This window comes from Bufo bufo, chromosome 6, assembly GCF_905171765.1.
Source record: "Bufo bufo chromosome 6, aBufBuf1.1, whole genome shotgun sequence".
Lineage (NCBI taxonomy): Eukaryota > Metazoa > Chordata > Amphibia > Anura > Bufonidae > Bufo > Bufo bufo.
The window spans coordinates 209,272,195-209,288,123 of record NC_053394.1 but is presented as its reverse complement, the minus strand read 5'-3'; the positions used below and the strand labels follow the sequence as shown (position 1 = coordinate 209,288,123).

The window sequence follows — 15,929 nt, the reverse complement described above, 5'->3', positions numbered from 1 at the left end:
AGAGATGAGCGAATTTCATGCTATGCGCTTAGTTTGGTGGTAAAAGCAGAATTGTGTTATAGATTCAGTTACCACGGACCTTTAGAGGCATACTGTTATTCATCCCATCATAATAGAAGTCAAAGGCCTGCATAACAGATCCGTCCCGTTTACGTTATGCAGGAGAGGACTCCCCTGCATAACGGAAACAGGACGGATCAGTTATGCAGGCCATAGATCTCTATTATGACAGAATGAATAACGGAATGCCTCTAAAGGCATTCCGTTATGCATTCAGTCATAGAATTGCGTTATGGTCCATGGTAACAGAATCCATAACGCAATTCTGCTTTTACCACCAAACGAAGCGCAAATGAATTTCAATATATGAAATTCGCTCATCTCTAGTTACCTCTACTAAGTCTGATTGAGTCCCTGACTTGTCACTGTTTTAGTAACTACCTACTTGCATTCTCTGTCTAGTAACAATTCAGAAGCATTTTTTCATATAACTGTACATAGTGCTGTTAATTTATTATTCCTACTATGAGTTTATGAATAAAGGTACAACTAGGTGCTACGAGAGTTACCTGCAAAGTCTTAGGCCTCTTTCAGACAGGCGTTGCGGGAAAATGTGGGGGTGCGTTGCGGGAACATGCGTGATTTTTCCGTGCGAGTGCAAAACATTGTAATGCGTTTTGCACTCGCGTGAGAAAAATCGTGCATGTTTGGTACCCAAACCCGAACTTATTCACAGAAGTTCGGGCATGGGATCGGTGTTCTGTAGATTGTATTATTTTCCCTTATAACATGGTTATAAGGGAAAATAATAGCATTCTGAATACAGAATGCATAGTAAAATAGCGCTGGAGGGGTTAAAAAAAAAAAAAAAAAAAAAAAAAAAAAATTTAACTCAGCTTAATCCACTTGATCGCGAAGTCCGGCATCTCCTTCTGTCTTCATCTTAGCTGTGTGCAGCAACAGGACCTGTGGTGACGTCACTCCGGTGATCCATCACATGATCTTTTACCAGAGTTAAATTATTATTTATTTATTTTTTTTAACCCCCTCCAGCGCTATTTTACTATGCATTCTGTATTCAGAATGCTATTATTTTCCCTTATAACCATGTTATAAGGGAAAATAATAATGATCTGGTCTCCATCCCGATCGTATCCTAGCAACCGTGCGTGAAAATCGCACCGCATCCGCACTTGCTTGCCGATGCTTGCGATTTTCACGCAACCCCATTCACTTCTATGGGGCCTGCGTTGCGTGAAAAACGCACGAAGAGGAGCATGCTGCGATTTTCACGCAACGCACAAGTGATGCGTGAAAATCACCGCTCATGTGAACAGCCCCATAGAAATGAATGGGTCGGGATTCAGTGCGGGTGCAATGCGTTCGACTCACGCATCGCATCCGCGCGGAATACTCGCCCGTGTGAAAGGGGCCTTACACTGACAGTGCTGATCGAATAGTGTCAGACTGTGCAGGGGACAGTCAACTGGTAACAGGGAATAATAGAGTAATGATACAATATAGAGATTATAAGGAAATTAATAGATGCTCCAGAATTGTTATTACATGGGGAAAAATAAACTATTATTTTCCAAAACAAACATGTATATCAGGAGATGTGACTGGTCCTCTTTAGCAATGTTAGGGCTCATTCATACAACGTGGTTTGGTTCCGCATCAGAGCTGCATTTTTTGCGGTTCGGGGGCGGACCTATTCACTTCAAGGGGGCCGCAAAAGATGCGGATAGCACTTTGTGTGCTGTCCGCATCCGTTGCTCCGTTACGTGGCCCCACAAAATTTATAAGTCTTGTCCGTTTTGCGGACTATAGGCATATCTATAAAGGGCCGTCCATTCCGCAAATTGCCGAAGGCACACGGGCGGCATCTGTGTTTTGCGTATCCGCAATTTTCATACCTCAAAACACGGCACAGTCGTGTGAACAAGCCCTTGCATTTAGAAACCAAAATCAAAACTTTGACAATCTAATTTGGATTTTTGTGTTCAATTCAATAAACGTTTAAACAATGGATGGACTTTATATTTTTGCGAGTTTTTTTGTTTTGTTTTTTTTGCAAGGTATCGATTTGGTATCTAGTACTGTGATACTTTACTCAGTATGCAAATCAAAGTTCAAATTCTGGTATTGTGACAACCTAAGGCTACTTTCACACTCGCGTTTTGTGCGGATCCGTTTGTATTATCTTTAACATAGCCAAGACTGATCCATCTTGAACACCATTGAAAGTCAATGGAGTACGGATCCGTTTTCTATTGTGCCAGATTGTGTCAGAGAACGGATCCATCCCCATTGACTTACATTGTGTGTCAGAACGGATCCGTTTGACTCAGTTTCGTCAGAATGGAGGCGGAACGGAGCCAAACTGATGCATTCTGAGCGGATCCTTTTCCATTCAGAATGCATTAGGTCAAAACTGATCCGTTTTGGACCGCTTGTGAGAGCCCTGAACGGATCTCACAAACGGAAAGCCAAAACGCCAATGTGAAAGTAGACTTAAAGGGGTTATCCAAAGTCTAAAATATCCCCCCCTCATATACTTTATACTTACCTGTTACACGGCACTAGCGTCTCTCAGAATCAACTGGGTATTACAAGCTTTTTACATGGACTAAAAGGAACACGGGTTCTTGATCTCTGGTCGAGTAAACACTCATTTGACAGCTGATTGGACCTTCTACGTTGGCATAAAAATCATCCTTTGTGGAAGGCATAAATCCCTGTATAAACATATAGAGTATGTGCTGACCGCAATATGCAAACTATATGGGGGACAAACAATCATAGTTATGATTGTTCATCACCCATTCATTCTGCATTGTGCAGTGTAAAAGCGAGCGCAGATCAACTTACATATAGTTATTCTGCTCTCTGTGTTCTATCCGCATCATTTGCTCCGTTCCGTGGCCCCGCAAAAAAAAATAGCATGTCCTATTCTTGTCCGTTTTGCGGACAAGAATAGGCATTTCTAAATGGGCCGCCCGTTCCGTAAATTGCAGAAGGCACACGGTTTGCGGACCGCAAAAAAAACAGAACGGTCGTGTGCATGAGGCCTAACAGATGAACAGCACAACAGAGAGAGACAAGAAAAATAATCTGAAGAATTGTATTTTAATGAGGAATACAGGTATTTACTAATACATTTAACTGCCTGAATACACACTTAAAAGAATTTTTATTAGTCATATATTAAAAATCGTGGCGAACTTGCCACATATTGAATTTGTCAGGCTAAGCCTGGATGGGTGTCTCACTCCACAATTGTATGGGTATAGCCACTCAATCCACGCCTATAATACGTGCCCTCAGGAGCAGAGTAGCAGTGGCATAGGTGCAGTTTCTTTAATCTCTGATAACTTGCACTGTTATCAGAGATTAAAGAAACTGCACCTATGCCACTGCTACTCTGCTCCTGAGGACATGTTACTAGTTATACAGTAACATAGAAACGCGTCGAGCAGACGCATGAATAGGCAGAGACGGTCCTTTTGTAAGATAGTGATGGGATAATAGAGACTAAGACTAGCTGGGTTGTAAGTAGAGCTCAAACATAAAGCTCTCACCCCCAGTTCATCTATCCCATCTACTATCGGTCCATACTCACTACCTGTATTACATTGTTGCGGCTTATTGATTGTAGCTGCTACTAATGTTCATAGCTGGTGCCCTTGATAAACCACAAGTATATCCAGCACATTTAGTGAGCAATTGGTAGTGCATCTGGGAATATATCAGGAGACGCATAAAAAGCAAACCACACTGATATTCCAGTTTTGCACGTATTATAGGCGTGGATTGAGTGGCTATACCCATACAATTGTGGAGTGAGCCACCCATCCAGGCTTAGCCTGACAAATTCAATATGTGGCAAGTTCGCCACGATTTTTAATATATGACTAATAAAAATTCTTTTAAGCGTGTATTCAGGCAGTTAAACATATTTTTCACATATATACGCAAAATCTAGTTTATAGTTACACCTTATTTACTAATACAGACAAGTCAGAAGAGTTGACAGGTCCTCTTATGCAAAACTGATTTTATAAATTTTGTTAATCCTTTACATATTTCACGACAATTAAAGGAAAATGGAAATGAAATTAAAAAATTTCACTTTTTTTGCAGATTTTAAATTTTAACTCAATTTTTCCTGTACAGCAGCAAGGGTTAACAGCAAACCTCAATATTTATTATCCTGATTCTGCAGTTTACAGAAACACACCATATGTGTTAGTAAAATGCGGAATAGGCACACGTCAGGGCTCAGAAGGAAAGAAGCATGTCACATTTGAAGGGACACTAAGACAGCCCTACAGTGGCAACCCCTTATAAGCGACACCATTTTGGAAACTACTCCTTTCAATAAATTTATTGAGGGATGTACTGACAGCTTTGACTCCATAGGCATTTCATAGAATTTAGAAACACTTGGCTGTGAAAATGGAAAAAAAATTCCCATAAAAGAAATCCTAATGATGCATAAGTCCCCATTTTTCATTTTCACAAATGGTAACATTTGCACCCCACATTTTGCTAAGCATTTTCTCGTGAACACAACAATACCCTATATAGGGTTGTCAAGATACCAAAATTTTGATTCTATTTCAATACCATAAAAAAGTATTGCGATACTCGATACCATGCGAAAAAAGCACCAAAAAAGCTGTGTGCATTCCGCATTTTATGGAACGTACGGCACATAATCGAACAGTCCTATCATATTTTTGGGGGGGACAAGGTGACTAAAAAATGGCGAATCGCGCAGCTTTTATTAAAAAAAAAATTCCGTAACAGCGTTCACCGCATAGAAGATATTTTTTTATATTTTAATAGTTTGGACTTTTCGAACGTGGCGATACCTAATATGTTTATTTATTTATTGTTTTCCCCTCACCTCCATGACGACACCTTACAAGAGATTATCCTCCTCCTCCTTCCAGGCAGGGACAGGAAGCTTCAAAAAGGGCTGAAGTCAGATCACCGTAATCTCGCGGTGCGCGAGCTCGCGCACAGTTCCTCCCGAGGCTGATGCCAGCACAGGGAAGGAACACTATTCCGGCACTGCGCATGCGCGAGCTCACACATCCCGAGATTACGGTGATCTGACTTCGTGAGCAAGGAGGAGATTCGTAGATACAGGCGGTGCTGGGCTCCTTCACAGGGGGGTGTGGCTGGGCTCCAGATGGTTAATACAGCCCCTTGGGCTCCTTAACAGGCTGATTTACATATATATAAAAAATCTTATTTTACACTCAATAAAACCACTCAGAGATATGGGACAGGTATATTGCGGACATGCTAGCGGCGATCTAGCCGTGCATGTCCGCATCTCTATAGGGTAAAAAGAGGTGACAGAATCCCTTTAAACAAGTCAATAAAATATGAAAGGTTCAAAATGGAATCGGTCAAATCCACGCTCAATGTTCTACAGGAAGGTGTATTTTTAGCGTCAATAGATCTAAAAGACTCATATGTCCATATACCCATTCACCAAGATTCCTAACAATACTTAAGAACAGTGGTGTTGATTCAGGGCCAGCTAAAACACTTCCAATTTCAGGCTCTTCCGATATAACAGACTTTTCATAAAAATTATGTTGGAAACATTAATGCCTCTGAGAAAAGAAAACTTCTTAATAATACCATATTTAGATAATCTTTTAATAGTGGGCGATACCAAAATAGTCCTAAAAAACAATCTTTTGAAAACCAGAGACAGATTGAGGTACCTGGGATGGATCATAAATTGGGAGAAATCCCAGATTCTTCCTACGCAAAAGATAGTGTTCCTGGGCATACTGTTGGATTCAGTTAATCAGATATGTTTTTTGCCGGAGGACAAGATACAAAAGATTCAATCACAAATAAGAGTTTTCAGGGGGAAAAAATCCCATACTATCCATCAAACTATGACCCTCATCGGTTCACTAACATCATGCATCCCAGCAGTGAAATGGGCTCAATTACATTCCCGACCCCTTCATATTACAAAACACGTTACAAAACACGTTACAAAATTAGGATCGAACTCAGGAATCATTAGACAAGCTGATTCTAATCCCAGAGGATATTTTATTATCCCTAAAATGGTGGGGGGGGGAGCACAACTTAAAAATAAGAGTACCTTGGGTTGTGAGGAATCAGTTAATTCTCACTACGGACGCCAGCCTCTGGGGTTGGGGATTGGGGGGCTCATCTGCAAAGTATGTCAGCCCAAGGGGAATGGTCTCAAGTCCAGAGGAGACATTCTTCAAACTACCAGGAGCTACGAGCGGTTTGGCAAGCTCTATCATATTTCTCTGCAAAGTTGAAGGGTTACAACCTACAGATCAGATCAGACAACAAAACAGTAGTGGCATACTTAAACCATCAGGGGGGAACAAAAAGCAAAATCTTACACTCCCTAACCAGCAGAATTTTCTTCTGGGCGGAAAAGAATGTCATCTCTCTATCAGCAGTCTATCTAAAAGGGACACAAAATGCCAGGGCGGATTATCTAAGTCGCAAACAATTGGATCCATGGGAGTGGAGTCTAAAAAAGGGAATATTTGACTCTCTTGTCAAAAGATGGGGTACTCCACAAATAGATTTACTGGCAAAAAAAAAAAAAACAACGCTAAGTTGCCAGTTTACTTCTCGCTGGATCCAATGGACAAAAAGAGTGCGGGAACAGACGCTCTTGCGTTCCAGTGGAGTTTTCATTTAGCTTATTGCTTCCCACCACTGCCTCTAATTCCAAGAGTCCTGAAGAAGATAAGAGAGGAAAGAGTGAAAGTAATCCTGTTAGTACCAAACTGGCCGAGGAAATCATGGTATCCACTTCTGTCAAGAATGACCAAGGAGGAACCCTGGGTTCTACCGTGGTCCGAGGATCTTCTAACACAAGGCCCGATATTCCATCCCAAAGCAGTAAGTTTACACCTGTCAGCCTGGATCCTGAAAGGCTAATTTTAAAATCCAAGGGCCTATCCGACGCTGTAGTCAATACCATGCTAGCCAGGAAGAAAAGAGTGACTAATAGGATATACCAAAAAATCTGGAAAAAATAGATTTCTTGGTGTTCTCAAAATCCTTCAGTTACAGTGGGCAACATTCCATCAATTCTATATTTTTTACAAGAAGGATTTAACAAGGGATTAAAACCCAGCACCCTCAGAGTGCACCCGCAAATTTCAGCCTTGAGTGCTTTGTTAGACGAAAAGTTAGCCTCTATCCCATGGATCATACGATTCATGAAAGGTGCTGACAGACTTAGGCCTCATGCACACGACCGTTGTTTGGGTCCGCATCCGAGCCGCCGTTTTGGCGGCTCGGATGCGGACCCATTCACTTCAATGGGGCCGCAAAAGATGCGGACAGCACTCCGTGTGCTGTCCGCATCCGTGGCTCCTTTCCGCAGCTCCGCTAAAAAAATATAACATGTCCTATTCTTGTACGCGCTTCGCGGACAAGAATAGGCATTTATATTGCCAGCGCCCGTTCCGTTCCGCAAATTGCGGAAGGAAACACGGTTTGCGGACCGTAAAAAAAAAACGGCACGGTCGTGTGCATGAGGCCTTAGACCCAGAATAAAACCTCTAGTCACCCCATGGGATTTGATTCTAGTTCTTTCAGGGCTCACTAATCCCCCATTTGAACCCTTGGTGATGGTGAACATTAAGCACTTGACCCTCAAGACGGTATTTCTTGTCGCAATTACCTCAGCTCGCAGGGTTAATGAAATACAAGCTTTTTCTGTTAAAGAACCCTTCTTAACTGTTAGAGATGACAGAATTATCTTGCGATTTGATAACTTCTTTTCTCCCAAAGTAGTCTCCGACTTTCACAGGACGCAGGGAGTTATCTTTCCCTCATTTTGTGAAAGTCTGAAATGGAAAGAACTTTCCACACTTTGGACGTAAAAAGATGTTTCTTGAAATATTTATCTGAGTCTAAAACTTGGAGGAAATCCAATAACCGCTTTGTTCCTAGGGGGCAGGAAAGGTTTAAATGCTTCTAAAGCAAGCATTGTGCGTTGATTTAAAATCTGCCATTTAGGAAGCCTACAGAGTAATGGGAAAGGAATCTCCCCCTGGTTTAAAGGGAACCTGTCACCGGGATTTTGTGTATAGAGCTGAGGACATGGGTTGCTAGATGGCCGCTAGCACATCCACAATACCCAGTCCCCATAGCTCTGTGTGCTTTTATTGTGTATAAAAACCGATTTGATACATATGCAAATTGCCCTGAGATGAATTAGAGCTTGAATATATGACTCTTCTCTGGTCACACAAGTAAGATATGACTCTTATGTTAATTTGCATATGTATCAAATCAGTTATTTTTTTACACAATAAAAGCACACAGAGCTATGGGGACTGGGTATTGCGGATGTGCTAGCGGCCATCTAGAAACCCATGTCCTCAGCTCTATACCCCAAATCCCGGTGACAGGTTCCCTTTAAAATCACATTCTACCAGGGCAGTATCAACATCCTGGGCGGAAAAGGCATCCACCTCGCTAGATCAAATATGCAAAGCTGCAACCTGGTCCAATCGCCATACTTTTGTCAAACACTACAGGGTGAATATTGATGCTAAGATGGACCTCTCATATGGGAGAAAGGTTCTTCAGGCAGTAGTCCCACCCTAAGTTTTTATCTGGTAGCTCTCATTTTAAAGGTGCCATCATGGAGGTGAGGGCAAAATCTGAATTGGTCTTACCGGTAGTTCCCTTTTCACGAAACCTCCATGACGGCACCGCTTATATATCCCACCCAAAAAAAATAAAAGTATATATATATATATATATATATATATATATATATATATACACATATACACATATACACACACACACAAGAAAAAAACGTATCATGTAATACAATAATACGTTTCGGTAGTTATATATATGAAGTTTAATATATATAGCTAGTTGACTTTTGTTCTAAGTTAAAGAATGGAAGTTATGTAGTATGAATGTTGAAATTTAGGGCCTGTTAGTCCAGAAGACACTGAGGATGGCAAGGAGGTGGGCCCTTTTTGAAGCTTCCTGTCCCTGCCTGGAAGGAGGAGGAGGATAATCTCATTGCAAGGTGCCGTCATGGAGGTTTCGTAAAAAGGGAATTACCAGTAAGGCTAATTCCGTTTTATATGTAAAATTGGGGAAGGGGGTGTTTTATACTTAATATTTTGGTGTGGTTTTTTTTTACTTTTTTTTATTACTTTTTATTTAATAACTATTAGCCCTTTAGGGGCTAGAACCTGGGATCTTTTAATCCCTTGTTCTATTCACCCTAAGGCCTCATGTACACGGCCGTTGCCCGGCAGTCACCGTAATACGCGGGCACCGGCCGTGTGCTCCCTGCATCACGGACACGGACCCATTCAAGTGCAATCCGAAGCTGCAGTGTGGAACCAAGGCACTGAACCCCACGGAAGCACTGCAGAGTGCTTCTGTGGTGTTTCTGTCCGTGCCACCACACCGCAAAAAAATAGAACATGTTTTATTTTTTGGCGGTGCAGACAGATCACAGACCCATTCGAGTTGAATGGGTCTCGATCCATCGCGGCCGCCGCACGGACGTGCAAATTGCGGTCCCCAATGCACGGAACAGCCGTGTGCATGAGGCCTTATAGAGATCTATTAGGGTGAATAGGACTTTACACTCTCCCTGCTGCCCTGTGCTTTGTGCACACAGCAACAGGGAGCTTACCATGGCAGCCGGGGCTTCAGTAGCGTCCTGGCTACCATGGTAACCAAGCGGAGCCCCACCATTACACTGCTGGGGCTCCGATCGGAACTGCCACTGCACCACCAATGAAGAGGGGGGGGAGGGTACCCTGTGGCCACTGCCACCAATGATTTAATACTGGGTTGGTTGCGGGGTGGGTGCACTGCACCACCAATGAAGTTAACTAACGTTTAAAGGGATTCTGTCAGCCCACTAAACCGTTTTTTTTTTTGTTTACTAATAATCCCTACACTGCGATTTATGCATAAGTTAAATAATCATTTCTGTTCAGTAGAATTTGCTAAAAAGCGATTTTTTAAATATGCAAATTACCTTGCTACCAGCAAGTAGGGCGGCTACTTGCTGGTAGCAGCCGCATCCTCCGACCCTAATGACGCCCCCTCCGCATTGTGATTGACAGGGCCAGGGAACGGAATCGTTCTCTGCTGGCCCTGCCTGTTAGCATTCAAAATCTGGCGCCTGCGCTGCGGCTGTACGCATCTTCAATCTGCGCAGGCGCACTGAGAGGCGGCCGCTCTCTCCTCAATGCGCCTGCGCCGGGTGTAGATGTGACGTCATCGGCGCAGGCGCATTGAGGATGGAGCGGCCGAGCGAGTGGCCGTCTCTCAGTGCGCCTACGCAGATTGAAGATAGGTACGGCCGCGGCGCAGGCGCCAGATTTTGAATGCTAACAGGCAGGGCCAGCAGAGAACGATTCCGTTCCCTGGCCCTGTCAATCACAATGCGGAGGGGGCGTCATTAGGGTCGGAGGATGCGGCTGCTACCAGCAAGTAGCCGCCCTACTTGCTGATAGCAAGGTAATTTGCATATTTTAAAAATCGCTTTTTAGCAAATTCTACTGAACAGAAATGATTATTTAACTTATGTATGCTTAAATCGCAGTGTAGGGATTATTAGTAAACAAAAAAAAAAAAAACGTTTAGTGGGCTGACAGAAGCCCTTTAATACAAATACAGGAGGCTGGTGCCGTAGCAGACTCACATAGCCGGCACCCGACCTCTATGACAGGGAGCTGCGATCAGCGTCGATTAACCCCTCAGGAGCTGATCGTAGCTCCCTGTCATAGGGAGGGGTGTCCTTGAGGGGTGTCATTTTCCAAATGGGGTCACTTTTGGGGGGTTTTCACTCTAGGGGTACCTCAGGGCATCTTTTAAAGTGAGATGGCAGCCAAAAACCATTCCGAAATCTGTCCTCTAAAAAACTATATGGCCCTCCTTCCCTTCTAATCCCTGACATGTGTCCACAAAAGAAAACAAAGTTCTGGTGTCGGCACTGCTGCTATTTCTAGGGTAGACAGAAGTTTGTCAGCATGGGCATGTGAATACTATAGGTGGTGCTCTGCACTTTGACAGAATCATACAACTTGTGAAAAAATAGAAAGCAATAAATTTGTGGCACTCACCAAATTCACCATAGAGTAAAAACCCCAAAAAGTGACCCCATTTTGAAAAAGACACCCTCAAGGAATTTATTGAAAGGTGTAGTGCTTTTACCCCACAAGCATTTTATAGAATTTTGAAACATTTGAGTCTGAAAATAAAACATTTCATTTTTTCTGATAAAATATTGCTTTAGCCCAAGATTTTTCATTTTCACAAGGGGTACCATGGAAAAAGGAGCCTACAATTTGTTACACACTTTCTACTGAATATGGGAAAATCACATATGTGGTGGTAAACTGCTGTATGGGCACACGGCAGGACTCAAAAGGGGAGGAGAGCCATATGTAGGGCAGATTTTGCTGGAATAGTTTTCTGATGCCTTGTCACATTTCCCTGCAGTAGAAACCCTCAAAATGTGACCCAAGTTTTAAAACTACACCCCCCCCCCCCCCTCCCATGAATTTTTCAAGGAGTGGGCACTTTGACCCAACAGGCCTTGCACAGAATTTGGAAACATCTGGCTGTGAAAATTTTATATTGCTTTAGGCCCAGATTTTCCATTTTAAGGAGATTACAGGAGAACAAGAACCCAACAATTTGTTACCCATTTTCTCCGGAATACGACAACACCCCATATGAGGTCGTAAACTTCTGTATGGGCACACCGCAGTGCACTATGTGCATTTGAGGCCTAGTTTGGTGATTTATACAGCACTGACCGACAACTGCAGAGGCTCAGAGGTTAAATAAAAAAAGAATCCCCAAAAAAGTTAACCAATTTTAGAAACCACACCCCTTAGAGAATGTGCCAAGTGATGTAGTGAGCATTTTGACCCTACAGGTGATTTGCAAAAATGTATTCCCAGCAAATGGTGCAAAGGGAAAATTTTCAAGATATGCCACTTTAGTGCCCAATATGTTGTGCCCAGTGTATGCCAGTCTGAAAAGTCAGCCCTTTTATTATTATGCAATACTTCCTGGTTTTATAAACACCCCAGATGTGCCCCTATTCTTTTGCCTGTCCATACCGTATAACTCGGGAGTGAAAGAGCACCATGCGGATTTGAGGCTCAATGTGATGATTTACACCACAACCGTAGAGGCTCTGGGGTGGAATAATAAATGGAGTGTGTACTGCTGCGTATAGAAATGCCATAAATGAGGACATAGACTGATATGTCTAGATATAGGCTGTTTGGTTACATTCAGGGTTCAGAAAGGAAATATCACCTTTCGACTTTTGCAGCGCTAATTTTGATTTAGTTTATGGGCGCCATGTTGCTATTGAACAGACTCTTGGTTTCAGAACAGCCATTTTCTGACACCATACATTTTATTTTTCTCTTAATGGAGCTGTGCGAGGGCTTATATTTTGCAGGATAAAGAAAAGGCGGCAATTGTATCATTGCATTTAGATTTTTGTTATTGTGGCGAACACCGAGCGGGAAAAAATGACATGTTATCTTTAGGTCTCATGCACAGGAACGTATTTTGTTTCTGTGTCCGTTCCATTTTTTTTCCAGATAGGATGCAGGCCCATTCATTTCAATGGGTCTGCAAAAAATGCGGACAGCACACCGTGTGCTATCCGCATCTGTATGTCCGTTCCGTTGCCCTGCAAAAAAAAAAAAAATAGAACATGTCCTATTCTTGTCCGTTTTGCCGATAAGGATAGGCATTGTAACAATGGATCCGCAAAAAAACAGATGCCATACGGACGTCATCCGTATTTTTTGCGGATCACAAAATACATATGGTCATGTGAATGTAGTCTTATTCTGCTGGTTAGTACAATTACAGAAATACCAATTTTACACAGTTTTTTTTTTTCACATTTGACCACTTTTACACAGAGCATTAAAAGGAAATCTGTCACCTGGTTTGACCATGTTAAGCTCTCACCATTGCCATGTTTAAAGAGGACCTTTCACCTGTATAAACTATGGTAACTGAGTATGCTGCCATGTAGAGCGGCGCCCGGGGATCTCACTGCACTTACTATTATCCCCGGGCGCCGCTCCGTTCTCCCGTTATAGGCTCCGGTACCTTTGCTTCTTAAGTTATAGTAGGCGGGTCTTCCCTTGTCCTGTGGGCGTCTCCTTCTCCTAGGCTGCAGCGCTGGCCAATCGCAGCGCACAGCTCACAGCCTGGGAGGTTTTTTTCTCCCAGGCTGTGAGCTGTGCGCTGCGATTGGCCAGCGCTGCAGCCTAGGAGAAGGAGACGCCCACAGGACAAGGGAAGACCCGCCTACTATAACTTAAGAAGCAAAGGTACCGGAGCCTATAACGGGAGAACGGAGCGGCGCCCGGGGATAATAGTAAGTGCAGTGAGATCCCCGGGCGCCGCTCTACATGGCAGCATACTCAGTTACCATAGTTTATACAGGTGAAAGGTCCTCTTTAATAAAATACCTTATCTCCTGCAGTGGTTTTCTTTCTTATATTCATGCTTTCATTTTGCTAAAAAAGCGATCTTTGTATTATGCAAATTAATCTTGAAAGTGCCCAGAGGGGCGTTATTCTTCACCTCTGAGCCCAGTAACGCCCCCCTGCATTGCCTAGACCACCTTCATTTAGAGCCCAAGCACGCCTCCTCGTTATGCAGTATCGTCCCACACCCTAGTTTAACAGCGCCGCCCCCTCTGCTACGTCAGCTAATTCATTCAAGCCACGCACCTGGAATCTTGATCCAACAGCTCCTGAGGGTAACAGCCTCAAAAGTGTCACTGGGCATGTGCCGAGCCCAGTTACGTCTTCTTATCGCTGTTGCCCTCAGGAGCGGTTGGATCGCAAAGGCGCAGGCAGTAGGACGATATTGCATAACGAGGAGGCGTGCTTGGGCTCTAAATAAAGGAGGTCTAGGCACTGCAGGGGGGTGTTACTGGGCTCAGAGGGTGAAGAATAACGCCCCTCTGGGCACTTTTAGGGTTCATTTGCATAAGGCCTAATGCACACGACCGTGTTCGGCGGCCGAGAGCGGTCCGTGGTATGCCGGGCTGTTCAGAGCAGGAATCCAGCCCGGCATACCGCGGACCGCTCTCGGCTGCGGAACACTGTTGTGTCCATTCGGCCTAATACAAAGATCGCTTTTTTAGCAAAATGAAAGCATGAATATAAGAAAGAAAACCACTGCAGGAGATAAGGTATTTTATTAAACATGGCAATGGTGAGAGCTTAACATGGTCAAACCAGGTGACAGATTTCCTTTAAAAAAAAGTGCCTGAGACCCATATTTTTTTCTTTTTCTGCTGACTGTCTTGTGTGGGGTCTCATTTTTTGTGGGATGAGGTTACTTTTTCATTTGTACCATTTTGGGGTACATAGTACTTTTTGATCACTCGCTATTATTTTTTTTTAACAGTGTTCATATCGACAGGGTAGATTCTGTGATATTTTATGCAGCGGGTCATTATGGACACGCCGATACTTATATATGTCTTTTTTCTTTTTTGCAATCTTACAAAATAAAAGCTTTATTTTGTCTGTATTTTCGGAGACTTTTTTTTTTTTTTTTTTGCCAATCGTTTTGTGCAGGGGCTTGTTGTTTGTGGGACAAGGTGACATTTTCATTGGTACCATTTTGGGGTACATAGTACTTTTTGATCACTTGCTACATTTTTTAAGGAAAGGACACAAAAATGGCTATTTTGGCACCATTTTTATTTAATTTTTTTACGGTATTCATCTGACCAGCTAGATCATGTGATATTTTAATAGAAATCTAATACACCACACACAGTGCTCCTTGTATATATAGCCGCATGCTGTGTGCGCCAATACAATGCATTTCCCTCATCACACAGTTATGCAGCCATGTAGTCCTGGCCACCACACATGTGGCACACCTCTATGGCTACTTTAACATCCCAGGGGTGGGACATGCACCCATTTAGCATGTATGGCCTATCCGGAGTGTATGCCATACTAATCAATACCACTCTAGTAAATGCTGACTAGGCAAGCATGAGCAGTGAAAGAGGAAGCAAGTCCTGGCAGGCATGAGGACACTACTGTCCTGCTCCCAGCACTCACACTAGAAAGGTTTATTTAGGTTTTAGCGCCAAAAACTTCGAACTTCTCCGCTAACAAGTGACGCCGCTTTCCAGGTGACCTGAACACCTCCCCCTCCCGTGACGTCACATGTCCAGCTGCCCTCACCTGTGTGCCAGTCACCATCTCCGCACCGTCGCCAGCCATTGTGCCTTCTCCCTGCAGCCCTGTGTAAACCAGGTTCCGGGATGTGAGTGCACGTCTTCAACTAATGCACAAGACGGTCAGCTGACTCTGAGGGTTTGCGAGCGCTGCACTCACTGCCGGGTCACGTGGCGCAGTTTTGTGAATGGGCCGTTCTGGCTTGTAAAATGAACACGTGACTGTGGTAACTTTATTGCCACTATAAAGTGCGAAGCAGGCATGGGCCGTGCCATGGCTAGAAAAGAGTAGATGGAACATGAAGGATGAACTAAGGGTAAGGCTCTGTTCACACTTCCATTAGAGGCTCTCATGTAAAGGGCCCTTCCCCATGATCAGGTCAGATTATCGCCAATGAAGGTGCTTATGGGCGCTTGTTAGCGATTATCTGTTGGCGTAAAGGGTTCGCCGATCACTAGAGTTGCCACCTGGCCAGTAACTCACCAGCCAAGCCAGTAATTTAGTGCCCCTGCCGGTGCCAACGGGGAGATGTGGCGGCGGCTGTGCTGGTATGAGAAGTGACGCGGGTGCTGGGCAGCAAGGTAAGTACAACTTCTTAGATGGGCCTGGGCATATGGGGGGGGGGGGGCATTATAGATCTTGGAT

The 15,929-nt window shown here is 43.6% G+C and overlaps 1 protein-coding gene across 1 annotated transcript in view; it reads right to left on the bottom strand.

Annotated features, from left to right (window-relative positions):
• LRMDA (leucine rich melanocyte differentiation associated) overlaps positions 1-15,421 on the bottom strand; it is a 1,445,047-nt gene extending 1,429,626 nt beyond the window's left edge. The window contains exon 1 of the mRNA XM_040436084.1: positions 15,291-15,421. Coding sequence (XP_040292018.1) covers positions 15,291-15,329 — 39 coding nt within the window. The 5' untranslated portion in view covers positions 15,330-15,421. The remainder of the gene's footprint in view (positions 1-15,290) is intronic.
• Positions 15,422-15,929: the final 508 nt, after the last annotated feature.